This window comes from Cygnus atratus, chromosome 1, assembly GCF_013377495.2.
Source record: "Cygnus atratus isolate AKBS03 ecotype Queensland, Australia chromosome 1, CAtr_DNAZoo_HiC_assembly, whole genome shotgun sequence".
Lineage (NCBI taxonomy): Eukaryota > Metazoa > Chordata > Aves > Anseriformes > Anatidae > Cygnus > Cygnus atratus.
Window position 1 is genome coordinate 43575934 of NC_066362.1, and position 16775 is coordinate 43592708.

The following is a 16775-nucleotide window of genomic DNA, read 5'->3' on the forward strand; positions in this document are numbered from 1 at the left end:
ACCGGTTAAGTCAGAAGGTAAGAAAAAACTTGATGTCCCTGCATCGGCAGGAAGATGCAATACAGTCTACTGGGAATGAAACACTAGGATTTCCTCTAGCTCTGAACACAATCCTGGTTCTTAATTTTCAGTCGACACAGGAGAAAATAACTCAGCCTGACCCTACGGGGCTAATATGTTCACTGTACAAACGGCAGAGCCGTTTTTTCCCCCGCCTCTGCGTATTACCAGAGTTGAAGCACCCCTCCTGTACCACAATGGGTGCTGCATGATGTCCTTTGTGCCCGATGCCTCCACTGGCTGGTACACACGGTGGGAAGCTCAGTTTTTCACACTTCTCAACGTCACAGCTGCTGAGCAGAAAAACACCCAGCAGTCAGAATGAAACAGTATGCTACCAAATGCATACGAGTCAAAGATGCAAGATGGCACTTCCTGTACGTGGCCACACCTGACTTCGTACCCGGTGCAGCAATTTTGGAAACAGTGTGTTGTTCTTGCCTGTTGAAAATCCAGGGGATGCACCTTTTAGTTAAAAGTAGGACAGAAGAGAAGGAGATGGCCACCCCTTCCCTCAAAGTCTATGTGCACTTTTAATGGCCACTAAGGGCTTCGGAGTAAAGGAGGGAATTACATGGTATATGCTTAGTAATATATTACCGGCAGAAGGGCGAGGTTATTCTCTTGGAAAAAAAATAGTGGAAGAAAACTCCAACTATGAAAACAGAAAATACACACACAAGAGGAAAACACTATTGTACAGTAAGGTAGCGATCATAGAAAACAAAAAAAAACTTCGAGGCAGGCAAATGCAAACAACATCTGCACTCCTGCACTTTTCTCATTCCCCAACTTAATTGAGTTTTCCAGTCCACTGCTCACTCTTCCTTCTCAGAGTTTGATTTTGAATTCTGTGGGCTGCACAGAGGAAGAGACCCCTGAGGATTTGAAGAGTGCCTTCAAGATGGTGTCAGGGTCCACCTCAGCTGGGGGATTTGACGCAGTGCTTGCACTTGTCCGGCGTGGTTCCCCTTCCTTCTTCACTGAAGGAGTATCACTCAATCGCCTGGAGGATTAAAAAGCAGTATTTAACCTTTCATTATAAAATAAAATTTAACACAATGCCCGTGTTTGCTGTTCTCAGTGTTCTTCCTTTCCCATATGTGCTTCCTTTCCCGTATTTCCTTCCTTATTCCATATATTCCCAAATGTTTTAAATATACTTTCAGACACAAGAACATCCTGATCTCAGTCTCATTTTGAACTCATTTCCAGGGCTGGAAACGCTACAGAGTCAAACTGCACTCAGCACAGAGAGCCACAAACAAGAGGAGAATATTCAGGGGACAATAATTTGCCAGCAGTTTTCCTCCCCTCATATTCTCTTCAAAACAGAACCTGGAAACGTGTTTGATTCTTCCCCCCACGCAAAGGGACACTTACAGCAATATAGGCTGGTCTGAGGTGATGACATTCCCATTCATATGAAGGTTGCATTTCATTGGTTGACCTAAACCAAAACAAAGAGTCCTTATCTCAGAATCCCAGTAAGGAAAGACACCAGAAATATCATGCAACAGTGTAAGCAACAGAGTTCCACGTGTTGAGGAAACATGAGAAGGAACAGCTGATACGTCTTTTGTTGCAAAATTACAAGGACAGAAGTGTCACTGAAACACTGTACAACAGGAAAAATTGCACCAAGAGAGCACATATAGATTAAAAGCCCTTAGCATAGATGCAAGAGAATCTCCCATTCTGAGCTCTCGGCTCTTGAGCTGGTATTTTTAACTTGTCACTCACTTGTCAAAGGAAAAACACCTCTTTCCAGCTAAGTAATTACCACCTAATTTTAGCCTATAACAGATGGCAGATCCAGATCAAGAAGTGCATTGTTCAAAGTTTATAGAGAAGCTGACACTAACTGTTTTACAAGTCTCATTCGAAACATCTTTGACTACGCCCTGAAGCTTTGAAATGTCTTTGACTATGCCCTGAAGGAACGGTGTCGAGCTGAGGCAGGGGAGGTTTAGGCTGGACATCAGGAAGACGTTCTTCACCGAGAGGGTGGTCACACACTGGAACAGGCTCCCCACTAGTCACTGCACCAAGCCTGTCAGAGTTTAAAAAGCGTTTGGACTGTGCACTTAGTCACATGGTCTAAAATTTTGGGTAGACCTGTGCGGTGCCAGGAGTTGGCCTTGATGATCCTTATGGGTCCCTTCCAACTCCGGATATTGTGTGATTCTATGAAACGTATCTGTCCTCAGTGCAACCCCGCTCAAACTTACCATCTAAGCATCTGTTGTTGTATTTCTTATATGCTGTGATTGCATCTTCTTTCTTCACAAAGACTACTTCAGCCACTCCTGGGTGCACCAGTCGGGCTCGCTTCAGAGCGCCACACACACAGAATAACTCCTAAGGGCAGAGCGTTGGTCACGACCGCGGTCACATCAAAGGCACCACACGAACCAGACAGACACAACGAGCGAGAAAGGCTCGGTTTCCTAATTACATCCCCACTCCCGTTCAGTAAACACATGGCAGAACCTGACAGCTGCCACTTGTCTTAACGTGTTTGCTATGTAACAAGTACTGGGCATATTTCTTGCATGGGAGTGCATGCAGACCTGGGTTGTTCTCTGCCTGCTGAGCGTGGAAGGACCTAGGTAATTTGCATGGGAGCATTAAGTTCAGGGAGAACACTACGCATCGCTTAGCATGAAGTCTTCTAAGTGATGTCAGGTAGCTCTAGAAATGGGATTTTCTACCATCTTCTTGAGCATACATTTAAAAAAAAAAAAAAGAGTGAACAGCACACCCCACCCTGCCCCCCCAAAAATCAGGGAACACTCAACTTTTGCAATCCCTCTTCACCGTATTCACCACAGAGGGATTTATCAAAAGAGGTAGGGTAGGGGAAGGAAGCTTCATTCACCCAGAGTTTGGCAGTAAGCAACACTCACAACAATGTCCTCCTCAGTGACGCGAGGATGCAGATTGTTTACGGTCATCTTTGTGCCTTCCAAGGGACTGAACGCCAGCTACCGACACAAACAAATACATTACACGCAGAAGGTCAGAAATGCGGCAAAGACAGCACAGCAAACAAAATAAACAAAAAAAAGTCACTAAAAGGGTGTCTGGGAAAGTTTGTACACGTGCATAAGAGAAAACTACAGCTAGTAATGGAAAATACTAATGCTTAGAAAAGACCAGCTCATCTGAGAATGAAAAAAAGCCCCTTTTTCATATCAATTTCTCTCTGAAGTAACTTCTCCTCTCCTGTTCCCAAGTATAACACTAACTTAATCTGCACACATACACAATACTCACTAGTTGTGCCCGTACTCCCTTTTAACAGCACATCTAAGCTACGTTCAGAACCAGCCAGGAAATCTGAAGCAGGGCTCCAGCCTCTCCAGAGCACGCTGAACTCGACCGATGTGCCTGGGAACATCCGTACCTAGCAGCAGGCAGTTTGGCAAAGCAATCCCAGGCAGGTTTCTCTACAAATTGCCTGAGAAGTCTTGTGTAGATAGCAAGAAGCTGCTCTTGGAAGAATCCTGTTCTTTTTGCTAGCAGCAGAGGACAGAAGACTACACAAACTAGTGTTAAAACAGTATTCCTAGGGACATGGAAGCCACCAAAGGGTGTCCAGATAACAACTGCCATCTCCTGGTGACATCCACCTGCTTCCTCCAAGACCACGTGCTCCCTCCCACGCTAGAAAGAAAAATAAAAGAAGTGAGACGCACTGTCTGAGAATTCCCAGTCTCTCAAACGCTGGAGAAGAGGATGTTCAGACAGGTTTAAAATTCTCGTGAAACAGGTCGCAGCTATCGGAATAAGCCTGAAGGACTCCCAGAGGTAGTGGTGCGAGGCAGGCAGAAGCAAACTGCTCACAAATCCAATCAACAGCAACCTTCAGCTGTTTCAGAGGTTTCTCTAAGGATCATGTCCCCGCTTCCCGGAGCTCACCTCAACAGGCGCTGGCTCTTTTGGAGGCTCCTCCTTTGTCACCAAGGTCCGGGACATGTTTGTCAAGGCCTTTGTCCGCATTGGGGAAGGAGGTGCAGGTGGAGCCGTGTACGTATCATTCTGGACCACTTTAGTCAGGGGAACAGTCTTGGACAGAGAGAACTTATTGCCACTCAGCCCAGTCTACAGAAGGAGAGAAAGTATCTCAGAGCTGCAGGTGACAAAAGTAAGCCCATTTTTTCAAGCACAAGAGCAGAAGAGCATTACTGGCATGCATTAAAAACTTCATGTCCTTCCCAGTGTCAAAACCACAGCAGTGCTGGAGACTTTCAGCTGTGAGGCAAAAATCAACTGAAGTTTTTTTTTGGGCATGATTATCTCGAAAGAGCACTTCCCTTGCAAAAGAGCACTTTTTCGACACACTTAAGTTTCATGCTCTTCTTAAATGAACTTTAGCAGTGCAATTTGAATTTGGAAGACACCTTTTGTCCAAAGATTCTCAAGTAGCTGACACAGCGTACACAACAATTGTTCACTTAGAGTAAAATTGAGCTTCCCTAGTGCAAACAGTAGTAGTTCTTCAGAAACATAGAGCTAGGGCACGTGAAGACTTGGAGCATCACTTTTCTACTCGCAGCTACCCGGGAAGTCTAAAGCCAGAATAAAAATTGTGCTTAGTACCTGCTGTGAAGTCTGGAGCTCTATTCTGAACACCCACACGAGAAAAGCCTGCGATAATCACTGCAGAAGATTGCCTGGGTGATGGTAAAGCTGCACTCATTTGCTCTCTTAAAACCACTGAATAATTTAGGACAAACCCACGTCCAACCCCTGTGTCTGAAACAGGGCTAACTTCAAAGGTGCATCAAGTTGGCTCAGGGCCTCATCCAGCCAAACTTCAGCATCTCTGAGAACAGATTTCACGACCTTTCCGGGTCCCTCTGCCAGAATCTGACCCTGAGAACTGCACAATCCCTTCTTACATCTAACTAGAACTTAGTTTGCTGCAACACATTTGTTGGCTCATCTTCGCTCCGTTCATCTGTGAAAAGGGTCTGGTTTTTGCCCTTTTTGACCACCTAATTAAACAGTGAAAAAGGAGCAGACATCTCACAACAGCCTTCTCTTCTCAGCCTGAAGAAACCCTGCTCTCTTGTCCTCTCCTCATCCATCATTTCCTGCAGCCCTCTGCCCGTGCTGGTGTACTGGTATCAGTCTGCCTTGTATCATGGAGCCCCAAAATGGGCATAGCATTCCAGGTGCATTCTCACAAGCGCCAAATAGATGGGAATAATTATTTCCCTTGAGTTGCTATGATCTCACTAATACAGCCTAACGTGCAGCTGGCCATCATTGCTGCGAGGCTGCAGTGCCAGGTCATTCTTAGCATATCACCCAGCAGCAGCCCCAGGTCCTTTCCTTCAAAGCTGCTTTCTAGCCAGTCCTCAACTTCAGTTGCAGCGGGACCTCGCATTTGTGTTGAACTTCCATCTTCTTCAGAGCATGAGTACTCCCAACAAGCTGTCAACTACGGTTTTGCACGGCAAGAGATTTCCTGCTTTGATGTCCAGTCTCTAGGAGCAGCAGAAAGCTTCCCTTGCTTGCCTGCTCAACCGAGATAGATACAATGCACTTGCCCAACAAGAAGAAAGTCGAGAGCTAACACGCAGCAACCTGCCAGCGAGGGAGAAAGCACACATCCTGGCTGCAAAAGGCCTATACAATCACAGCCTACAAGGGAGCCTGTCCCAAAAATAACACTAGCAGCACTGACACAGAGAGAAGGGCAGGGTGAAGAGCAAACATTTCAGGGTAGAGCATCGTTTACATACTTTAAAAGAACACAAGCCCTGTAAAGCCGCAGCCTGTGCGTCCACCCAATGTGAGCATGGCGCAGTGGGGACTGTTCAGATAATCCCTTACCGCGTTGTGCAGGAAACTGTTTGTGGTGGTGATTTTCATCTGTTTGCTAGGAAGGGGAGAGACACTTTCATCATCATCTTCCATGTCATACAGACCCTGAAAAGAAGCAAGATAATAGTTTACAAGAAGGTAGATTTACTTTAGACGTGATTTCTAAAATAAGGGATTTTCTCCTGTCTTCAGCCTTCTTCAGAACGCAGGTGGTAACATGAGGAAATGGACACAGAACAGTTTGGGTTGGAAGGGACCTTAAAGTCCACCTGGTTCCAACGCCCCTGCCATGGGCAGGGACACCTCCCACCAGACCAGGTTGCCCAAAGCCCCATCCAGCCTGGCCTTGAACGCTTCCAGGGATGGGAAATCTATAACCTCTCTGGGCTAGCTGTGCCAGAGCCTCACCACCCCCATAGTAAAGAATTTCTTCCTTATATCTAATCTCAACCTACCCTCTTTCAACTTAAATCCGCTACCCCTTGCCCTATCACCACACTCCCTGACAAAGAGTCCCCTTCCAACTTTCCTGTAGGCCTCCTTTACGTACTCAAAGGCAGCCACCATAGCTCTCCCCAGAGCCTTCTCTTCTCTGGGTGCTCCAGCCCTCTGATCATCTCTGTGGCCCTCCTCCGGACCCACTCTAACAGGTCCACGTCCTTCTTATGTTGGGAGCCCCAGAGCTGAACGCAGCACTCAGGTGGGGTCTCGAGAGCAGAGCAGAGGGGAAGATTCACCTCCCTCGCCCTGCTGGCCACGCTTCTTTTGATGCGGCTCAGGATACGGCTGGCTTTCTGGGCTGTAAGTGCACATTGCCAGCTCGCGTTTCATCAACCAACACCCCCAAGTCCTTCTCCCCAGAGCTGCTCTCCACCCACACCCAGACTGGATTCACGTTTAGCATTGCAAACACAATGTTTGCATGTTTGGGAATGCACAACTACTTTGGACTTGGCTCTTACCCTCACATCTAGGGGACAGAGAGCTGAGAGAATACAAGTCCATTTCATAACGTCAGTGTAAGATCTAACTTCTTTTCCAGAGATGCGATTTCCCTAGGTGTACTGAAGTCACGTACAGATTCCTCTAATCTCTAGACCTTACCAGCACTGATGAAACCGCATTACTAGAATAAAGCCTTAATGGCTTATGTTTTAGCACCCTTCTTCCTTTAAAGTTGAAGCCTATGCATCTATTTTTTGTAAAAGGAAGCAGATGCCTGTGGAATACAACTGAACTGAACGTTCCTTTTGAATCGGCTGCGTTCCTCAGCACAGCACACGCCCGTCTGGCACCAGAAAACACTGTACTGTGAGGTTACTAAAGAATTCATTTCCCAGTTCCGCATAATGCCCATAGCCCTGCCTTAAAATACCGAGGCTAGCACCTATCCAAATATTTTTCATAGACTCTAAACAATATTTCTAAGAAAAAAAGTTTATACGCATATGGCACTGCCCAGAACATAGGAAGTCACAACTTGAAAGAGCTTCCTGTTAATTCAGTAGAAAGGTGAAGAAAAATGAAGAGGTCAGCAATGACAGCTTGAAAAATAAGTGGGTTTTCATGGCCAACGAGATTCTGGTTTATGAGCAGGGAGGTCGTTATAATCACAGAAATGCTATGAAGAAAGAAAAAGGGATGGTAGAACACTGACCCATGCAGAAAACTGGCAAAAATGCCAGGCAAGAGGACAATGGATTTGAGTTAAAGACAGTGAAACAGAGTCAAAATGTTACCTTGTTACCTTGCTGGTAACAAGGTCAGAATAATGAAGACACTTTCTGAAGTGATAGCACCTGGGATAGGTGAGGGCAGCAGGTCAATGAAGACATAAACAGCTAAAGTTACCCTAATCAAGGCATAAAATAAACACGACATGGTATTGTCAGTGCTAGTTCTCCCGTATTTCATACCACAATTTATGCATGCAGACATACAAAGTAACATAATATAAGGATAATTCCTTTGAAAGAACCCAAGGTGGTAAGGTAGCCAAACGCTTGGGGGCCGCAGCAAAGGCCTTTAAGACTGATCCCAAGAAAGACAGCACAAGTTCTAGAGTTTTCCTCAAACAAAGGCTGCTTGATATGGTAATGTTGACAGTACATCAAAAAAAAACAGTTAAAATCATTCATCAGCAGGTTTCCAGCAGGGACCCACAGCTGGGGTTTCACAGGAAGGTAACACCCTCTCCCATCTCGCTGCAGAGCATTTGACAATGCCTAACAACATCCACTCCGTGAAGAGGCTGCCGGGATGCTGAATCAAAGCAACCAACACCTGGACTCGAAGCCGTATCAGCGAAGCATTTATGAAGAGACATTATGGCTAAAGGTCTTGGTCTCTGGAAAAAACACGTTCTCGTAACAAGAACTGGGAATACCTACACTGTATTCATGTAACACACGAGGAATCAAGTTCAGTTAGACTAAATGAAAGCTTCAGTTACCACTGAAGTATCTTACTGCACTCGAACGAAGAGCCAAGCTGTCAGAGACCTTGTTAACTCTCTCTTCTTTCCTATCTTAAGTTCTCCTTGCACCCACCAACGTGCATGGACACCTTCCTGCCCCCTCAGTTGCCCACCCCACCCCTCAAAAACAAGGGTTAAATTAAGAAGAGCACAGAACGGGCACACACCTGCTTGTGTGTATGGTTGTTCACCACGTTGATCCTCATTCCTGCTGGATGAGAGTGTCCGGGGACTGGAGCTTTCTGCTGCAGTTGGAGGGAAAGAACCAAAGCGTTAAACACTGCAGCCCACCAGATCGCCATTTCGAGAGACTGGCGCTGTTCATTGATCCCCTGAGACCACTTAAAGGAGACACTCTCCTGCTCTTGAAACATGCTACACCACAATATTAAACAACATCTATGTCTCCTGTGATACGTTCAGAATGAGATACCTGCACTTCATCAAAGAAATTAAAACCCAAGGCCACACAGGTAAGTTTTGATTCAAATTACTTGAGTTTTACTTCAAGTTTAGTAGGAAAGACTTATTTCCAGCTTCGACAGCATTGATTAGATTTTTATTGCTGCAAATACGAAACCATGAATGGTCTAAATCAGTAAGAAAGCTTCTCTTCTACCACGTTATGGAGAACCAGAAGATAATCTATTTCCATTAAGCTCAACAAGTTGGGACACAACACCATCTAGTTGGTCAGTTCCATTTCATAGAAGCAAATTACATCACTTCACGCTAGAGCTGGAATACACTGTACTAGAATAAAATGATGCACAGGGTAGTGCACCTGACCCTTCTGCCATCTCATACGTTAGCCTGTGAAACGAGGAAACCACAACACACACGGAATGTAACTGCACTAATCAGTGACCAAAATCAACCCGCAGCTACCTCAGAAATGTCTTCTTGGTATTTGAAAAAGCTGGAAGCCGTCAACTACAGAAAACAATGTCTCACAAAAACACTCAGTAAATGCAGTAAAAAAAAAAACAAATTTGCATTTTCTCTAGAAAAACAGTTTCTAGCACAGCACCCTCACGTTTCAATTTGCTAGTTCAAAGACAGTTCAGTTCGATTCTGAACAGCTAGTTCAGTTTGATTCTGCTCCCACAGCTGGAACATAGAGGAGGGCCACTGGCAATTTAGAATTTCAGTGTAAATCTTGAAACAGGTTATAAGATAACTGCTTACGTGCACGGTTTTGCCTACAGTCTTCGTCACCACATGATTCTACAACATTTTATAGCAACATGCGAACAAGCACTGTAGGTCAAACCAAGCGATTAAAAAAAAAAAAAAAACAAAAACCAGTCAGGTCAGAGCACGTTGCTGCTGCACCAGGCCTCCAGAAACCATTTAACTCCTGGATTTCTAGCAAATGTTCAGCTCCTAACAGCGGTGATTTGGCAGAAAAGGCCAGGATGAGGATTAATTACCCTGCTAATTTGAGGCTATTGAACAGACTGCTCTATAGCTCTGTGATTAGCTCTTCCGACTGCCACAAGAATCCTTTCTCAGGCCAGCCTTTCACTCTCAGCCTGGCATCTGAAGACGCCAAGGGGCAATTTTCTGCTGAGCAGAAAGACTCATCCAGGCTTTCAAACTGATGAGGACAGCAAATATTCCGGTGCGTACAAGCACACGGGATCTCCAGGAGACAGGAAAGGAAAAGAGGTAGACTGGGAGCTCGAGTTATGCCCTTGCAACGTGCTCGAATAGGCGAGGAACGCAAGCGCTCCTCAAACAGCAATCCTGAGGGGCTGAACAGGAACTTCTCACCTGACTCTACTCACTGTGTGTAACACGTGGAGTTCAACAGGAGCTGCTAGCCTGAGAAGTTAAATAAGAATCAACGGTCTCTTGCAAAGAACAGTGGTATAAGAACAACAAAAACGTACACGTTTTCCTTGCATTTTATCTGGGGAAGAGAGACTACTTAACAGCTCAAGGTAAGTATTTTAGTGCTGGCAGGAGCACTGCTTTCGTCTTTATTGGGCCCAAAATTTAAATAAAAGCTTAAATGAAAGCTTGGATTCTTCAACAAGACCCAAAAAGCCGGAAGGACACGAAAAAGACTGAATCCTGCCCTACAGACTGTTGTAAACAAGGGAACGTATTCACGCAACTATTATCATTTCCAGTGGACTGCTGCAGAATAACTGAGGGGCTCAGAGATGGCTTGCTTGACCTACTTGAATAGTTTTGGTGATTTTCACAGCTGGATTTACTGTCCCCATAGCTGGGCTGATAGCAGCTGGAGTGTTCCTTTTCAAACTGATCTTCTCTCTGGCATCCACCACTTTGGTCACCTTTTCAGCAGCAACACTTTGCTGCTTACGGGAATTCAACATCTCTCGAGCATCCTGCACCTTCCCTTTTATTTTGAACCGAGCGTCCTTTTGCACCAGTTTTTCCCGAGCATCTTTAACCCCCAGTTTGTGCCGGGCATCAGTGAGGCCGATCTTCTGTCGGGCATCGAACGTCCGCTGGAAGTTGACAGCTGGTGACGATCTACTCAGAAGATTTTGCTGGATCCCAATGCGAGATCTTACACCTCCAAATACTGGCCTCGTGTTAAGCCTGAAAAAAAAAAAAAAGGTTCAGACATTATAAGGTGTGATACAGCATCCACAGAAGTATCTGTGCTACTGCTAAGAAAAGCTCACGATTACTGCACAGAGCTCTGACCAGGTTACCTGTCCCAGTACAACAGTACAGCTCCTGAACTGTTTTATGCCGGATTTTACTTCGCTTGTAAATAGCTAAGGAACCGTTTTCCAAAAATCCTTAAGCTCACATTTATGAGCTTCAGTAAAGGTCTGACTTCAGCTGTGCTAAAAAACCTACTGTATGTAAACAAAATTCATCAAAACCTTACGTACTTTGGGGAACTCTTTGAAGACAAATAGAAATAGATTTTCTAGCGTTAGGACCAAGCAGCTCCGCTAAAACATCTCTCGTAGTACAATCATATGCCTTGAAACACAGAAAGCATGGAGCTATATGTCTGATTTCAAGAGTTCTGGGCAGCAAGTGCAGAGTTCTGGGACTGCAGGAGGCGTGGATTCTAGAATGCACAAGCCCCATTCTCAGCTCAAAGCCACTAGTTCCAAAACTGAGGAACTGCCAGTAAGAACACTTACAAGTCAAATCACTTTTCAGCATCGCTGCCTCTCCTTTGATGTGTTGACAGAGCTGCTGCACTCAGTGGCCTTTACTTTTTAAGTACATCATCATCATCGCAAAACTGAGCACAGAAGCTCACAGTGCGCAGGAAGAACGGTATTTGTATTTGTACACGCGTAGTACTAAGAAGCAGCCTGTTACATAGCGAAGCAGAAACCAGCTTCTTATTAGGTCTGATTTACTTGTCCAAAATTTCCCCTAAAAGGAAGTAGCTTGTCTAATTTTTTAATACTGGTCTTCCTTTACGCATTTTGTAAAGTTTTAGGGTGTAAAGTTTTCGTAAAGAAACCCTTTTAACTGGGCTTCTTTTTTGTAAAGATGAAGAAAATGTAAGCAATTTTAAAGCTATGTTAGTGAAAAATATTCTTGATGTCATTTCTTTTTTTTAATTCCAAGTAAGCTACAGCACTATAGTGTTCATCTGCTTTCTGAACCACATCACACAGTATTATAGCCTAAAATTAGGTATCTAGAATTTGTTTTAATACCTAAAAGTCTAATGTCACAAATTCAAATGATGATGCAACTCAAATTCTCCATATAGCTTTCTATCAGTATTTCCTGATCTAACCCTACTATCTTAACATAATTTTCCACCACCTATTTACAGCGGAGAGATGTGTGGAGAAGAGATGAAACAGCCTGAGACTGGACACCCACTTCCACATCTCTGTTCTTGCCGTGCCCCGAACTGGAAAGCTCAGACTGGGGTCCCGCTGTGTTACCCAGCTTCGAAATCCTACAGCTGCTCTCTCGTACAGCCAAAGCGCACCAGCTCCGCACGGCAGGACTGTTACAAAGACCATTTATTGAAATATATCCAGAAGAATATGAAGGTGTAACGGCACCCATAAAGCAACAGCCACAAAACACGACTTCCCTTGCCATTTTAAAGAGCGTTAACACAGCAAAGCAGAAAGCACTTGGTTAGAGTGCTGCAGAGGGCTTCATGAGTGTTCCTTTTAATAAGCATAAAAGAAGTCAAAGTAAAACCCAAAATATGTGTATCAGCATTTAAGCCAGAATTAGTTAGACTGTTAACAACATGCATGATGAAATCAGTTAGGAAACTCTGTACTGAAGATTATACCTTCTCTGAAGGCTTTGTTTACCCTAATAAGCAACTCTTCTCTGGAGAGAATTGCTTACCCTGTAACAGCACAAACCGTTCAAGCATTTTGTGCCAGTTTTGTGCCATGGCACCTGAAACACAAGGGAATCTCAAACATCTAATTTCCTTTCAAAGACTATGAGCTCTGACTTATTACACAAAATGGTATTTTGTGGGTAAGGATATTTTATTTATAGTTGAAGATTTTTCTGTTATCATTTTGTCTAGATTACTGAAGAGCACATAACACGATCAGACGAGTTTGTTCAGTTTGTCCAGCCTTCCCAAAGGCACATTAGCTACCTCAGAAATCTCATAAAGCAAGCTAAGTGTGCCAAGTGAAATTTAAGGTACACGAACTTCAGGGATTACTGCTTGGCAGACAAAGCAAGGAGATTTCCTGGAAGAAACGAGAGTAAAGGGGGAACTTGAGAAAGGCGAAGGGAGGTGCAGCGCATCCTCAGCTGCATGAAAACCGTTCCAAACATGGAGGACAGCACGAATGAAAGCGCAAAGCCTTGTGAGGACTGGGATTTAAAGGTGCTGGAATATTTCTGCTATCACATATTATCGTGAGACTTTCAAAATCCTATCGATATAGAAGGAAAGGTAAACAAGTGGTCGTTCCTCAGTGAGGAACGGGCCACACAAAGCCAGAGGCGCGCTCAGGGAACCGAGGCGCCCCGCTCACCTCACGGACGGGCCCTGCGCGCCGGCCGCCGCCCCCGAAGGCCCGGCCCGGCAGCGGGCAGCGGCCTCCCGAGCGGAAGGCCCGGAAGGGAGAGCGGGAGGAGCCCCGGGGGGCGCCGTGTACCGGCGGGCGCCTACCTGCCCTTCCCCGTCACGCCGCGCTTCCGTATGAGCTCGTCCAGCGACAGGTCCGCCATCTTGTCGCGGGGCCCAGCGAGGAGACGCAGCCAGCGAGCCCCGGACGTGACATCATACCCCTTCCGGCGCTTCCCTCCCCCTCCCTCCTCCCCGCGGCACCGCACGAGGATGACCGCCCCCTCCCCAGCCCGGCGGTCCCACAAACCCCAGCGGCGCCCCGGCGGCTCATTTGCATACAGACCCTGGCACAGCACGGCGCGGTTCGGCCTGGAAAAGCGTTTACACGGCTCACAACGGCACGAGGAGCGGGCAAAACGGCAGGACAGCAAGGACACAGCCCGTGCTAGCCGGGGTAGTGAGGGCGAGCTGCTCGCCCTGACCTGCAGAGGTGACGCGCAGAGCCCTGCCGGCGAGCCGGAGAGAACTCTGTTATGCCTTAAACTTATGAGTAAGGAAAATAACGACCCGGGGTGACGCCCGGGTCCTCACTGCTGATGTGAGAGGAATTTTTGCGCGGGTACAGGTCGCCCCCGGGTGACCCGCTTACTTCGCGGGATGCCCGGGAGCCGCGATCTGCCCGACCCTCAGTGCCCAACGTCCCAACGACAGAACCGGAGCGGCGGCCGCCATTTTGTGCTGGCCGTGTGGAGCCCTGAAGGGGCAGCTGGCACGTGACAGCAGTCAGAAAAAAAAAGCAAAAGATTCCCGAAACAAACAAAAAAACCCCGCTGTTGCAGCCAACATTTCGAGCAAGTTCACGTAAACGTAACAGCAGCCCCCGTGGTTCAGACTTAAAGCTCCATCTCTCCAGTTTCTGTTTCCCCGCCTGCAGGGAGACAATAGGATCAGGAAGGTGCATTCTAGTGTCAGGCCCGTCGCCCTGCTGTGCTGACCCCTGAAGTTTCCCCAAATGTGAGAAACTCAGCTGCCTCGTTTGTGGATGGCTTTTACTCCTCCAGGAGGTACAAATCCAAGTAAACCAAAGCAGTCCCCGTAAGCCGATGCTCAGGGAAGAATTGGAACGGAACAAGCACTCGCGGTACTCCCCCTTCATGCTCCTCCAGGCACTCGGATTTGTTTAGTAACCCACTGGAGGTCTCTTCCAGACACCTGGCCAGATGCCCTTGATCCCAGTGACATCTGTGCAGACAGTATGCTTTGACAAGCTGCACAGCCCCTCTGCTCTTTGTCTCATGTAGAAACACTTCCTTTTTGTTTTTCTTCTGCCAGCCTAGCTCTTGAAGGCAGAGTGCACACATGGCTCCAAACAACCTTCTTTTCCACCTTGCAATCTAACAAGTCACCTACTTTCCAGTTGAAGAATCCAGGCCTGATAACCAATTCCTTTGGTAAAAGCCCATTCAAACTTCCAGCAATTCCTGTTGGGCTTTACTGTTTCTTTCCCAGTTCGCAATGTAGAGAGATCACAAATACAGAGTGGCAAATCTGGATGCTTTCTGTCTTGTTTCCTACTCGTTTGCCAATGATTCCTAATACTGGATTTTGTTTTTCAGCCGCTCCTGATAATTTCATGCATCTGTCTGTCAAAACCCCCAAGTTTTGTTGCTGAGCAATAGTGATCAGATGAGAGCCTGTCCTTTTGTCTGTGCAGGCAAAAGAATTGTTTTCCCCTGTAAGCACCACTTTTATGTAAATGCACACTGAAATACCAACATTTTATTGCCACTCAGTGTGTTAGATCTTTCTGCAGTCCTTTCATCACTTTCATGACCCCAAATAATTTCACATCAGCAAACTGTAATCTCCTGGCTCACCCTTTTTAAAGACCACTCACAACTATGTTAAACATCACAGGTCCCAGCACAGACCCCAGCCATACTCCACTTGTGGCTTTTCTTCATTTACCCTTCCCCTCTGTTTCCTGTTTTTTAGCTAATCATTTATTCATGACAGGCTGTCTCTCATCCCGTGACCGCTTAGTTGCTTTGAAAGCCTGTGGTGAAAGATTTTTTCAAAAGCTTTGAGAAATCCAGGGGGATTAGACCAACCAAGTAGTATGCTCCTGTTTGCAGACTTTTCAAAGAAACTCAGAACTTTGGAAGTCTTTGTACAGAAACCATGCAAACTCTTCCCAAGTAGGTCATGTTCATACAGCAGTCACTAATTTCCCCCCTGTGCTCTCTTAAAGCACTTTATATACCTTAGCTCTTGGCTACAGAGCACATTAAAAAGGGAAAAGTACAGGCTGCAACTCCCCCTGGTTCTGGGTGTGCAACTCACACAGGGTCTCTTGGCTGGGGGTTAGTTTCTTGCCGTGGGACATGACGAGCAGCAGCTCAGCTTTCACCGATCTCTCCCAGTTCCCCCTTTCAGCTGTGAATGAGAAGTCAAATATTTGCTTGGGGAAGGGCCCAGGCCTCCCTTCCCTTCTGATGGCTGCGAGGGGGAGGAAGATGCAGGCAGCAAAACAAAGAGACCTCCTCGAGCTGCTTCCACAAAGGGGTCCTTGTTAAAACGTGCCGGGTAGCTTTCAGGCCTGCCTGTGGGCCAGGGGCTGCTTTTTAAAAAGCAGAATCCTTGAGAGCATCTACCTGGTCAGCAGCTGGCTGAGACCCAGGTTACAGGACTCAGAACAGAGGAGCTCCTTTCCTTGCCTCACAACAATTTCCTTTTAAGAATATTACTTTGGAAATTATGCGAATATTCATCTTGGGGTAGTATGGGACTTACAGCATTACCTTCATTGAATCTGACAGAGGTGTATGAAGCAGCTAAAAGCAGAATGATGTGGCTGGCGAAAATACTTGATAAATTGCCAGGGAGCAAGATCACATTATTACTTAGTCCAGAAGTCCGTTTGTCCCAGTGACTGTAGCGTTTGTCCCAGTGACTTTGGTCTTCAAAGGACAGCCCCCTGCGTGCCCGCTGCCCCAGAAGCCAGGTAACCTTTCTGGCCAATGTCAGATAGGAGAGCCCCTAACCACCTACAAAGTTAGAAACCTTATTTCTGCTCTAATAGCTGTAACAAAACTATTACACACTTCATATGAAGGCAGTGCATTTCTCCTTGACTGCATTAATAGCATCACCATACTTACTGCCTTGACACAGAAATATTTTGTATGAAAGCAATTAAGCAATTTTGTAATTAAACTCAAGAGGGAACTAGCTGCTGTATGGGTAATTTTTCTACGTCAGGTTCTGTACAGTGAAGCAGAATCCTAATAATTACAACAACAATCTCCTGGCTTACTACATTTTCCTTTTTTTTTGTCCAGATTGAAGACAGAGAGACATTAATGCTTTTGGAGGTTACAC

General features: G+C 46.0%; 1 protein-coding gene and 1 non-coding gene across 3 annotated transcripts; one reads left to right on the forward strand and one right to left on the reverse strand.

Moving 5' to 3' along the window:
- Window positions 1-569: 569 nt before the first annotated feature.
- Window positions 570-13666, reverse strand: POLDIP3 (DNA polymerase delta interacting protein 3). Of its 2 annotated transcripts, none has more exons than XM_035543935.2 (9): window positions 13497-13666; window positions 10564-10951; window positions 8542-8616; window positions 5908-6003; window positions 3985-4167; window positions 2970-3047; window positions 2292-2421; window positions 1444-1510; window positions 570-1066 (listed from the first exon to the last, which is right to left on the reverse strand). In XM_035543935.2, the coding sequence occupies exons 1-9, from the start codon at window positions 13553-13555 to the stop codon at window positions 892-894; spliced, it is 1251 nt and encodes a 416-aa protein (XP_035399828.1). In that variant the 5' UTR covers window positions 13556-13666; the 3' UTR covers window positions 570-891. The 2 variants fall into 2 exon arrangements, with proteins under 2 accessions (XP_035399828.1, XP_035399827.1); XM_035543934.2 differs by having other exon boundaries at window positions 8542-8619; window positions 13497-13644.
- Window positions 13667-13927: 261 nt separating this feature from the next.
- LOC118246896 (U12 minor spliceosomal RNA) lies at window positions 13928-14076 on the forward strand. Its single transcript, XR_004778246.1, has one exon. It is a non-coding gene; the product is annotated as a U12 minor spliceosomal RNA (small nuclear RNA).
- The last annotated feature ends 2699 nt before the right edge of the window (window positions 14077-16775 follow it).

Bases quoted from the DNA above. Each gene is read 5' to 3' on its own strand.
- POLDIP3 (XM_035543934.2), bottom strand. From the start codon at position 13,555: ATGGCGGACCTGTCGCTGGACGAGCTCATACGGAAGCGCGGCGTGACG. The intron at 10,952-13,496 runs GTAGGCGCCCGC...TTTTTTTTTCAG, and splicing joins GGCGTGACGGGGAAGGGCAG to GCTTAACACGAGGCCAGTAT. The intron at 4,168-5,907 runs GTAAGGGATTAT...CTCCTTCTGTAG, and splicing joins ACAGTTTCCTGCACAACGCG to ACTGGGCTGAGTGGCAATAA.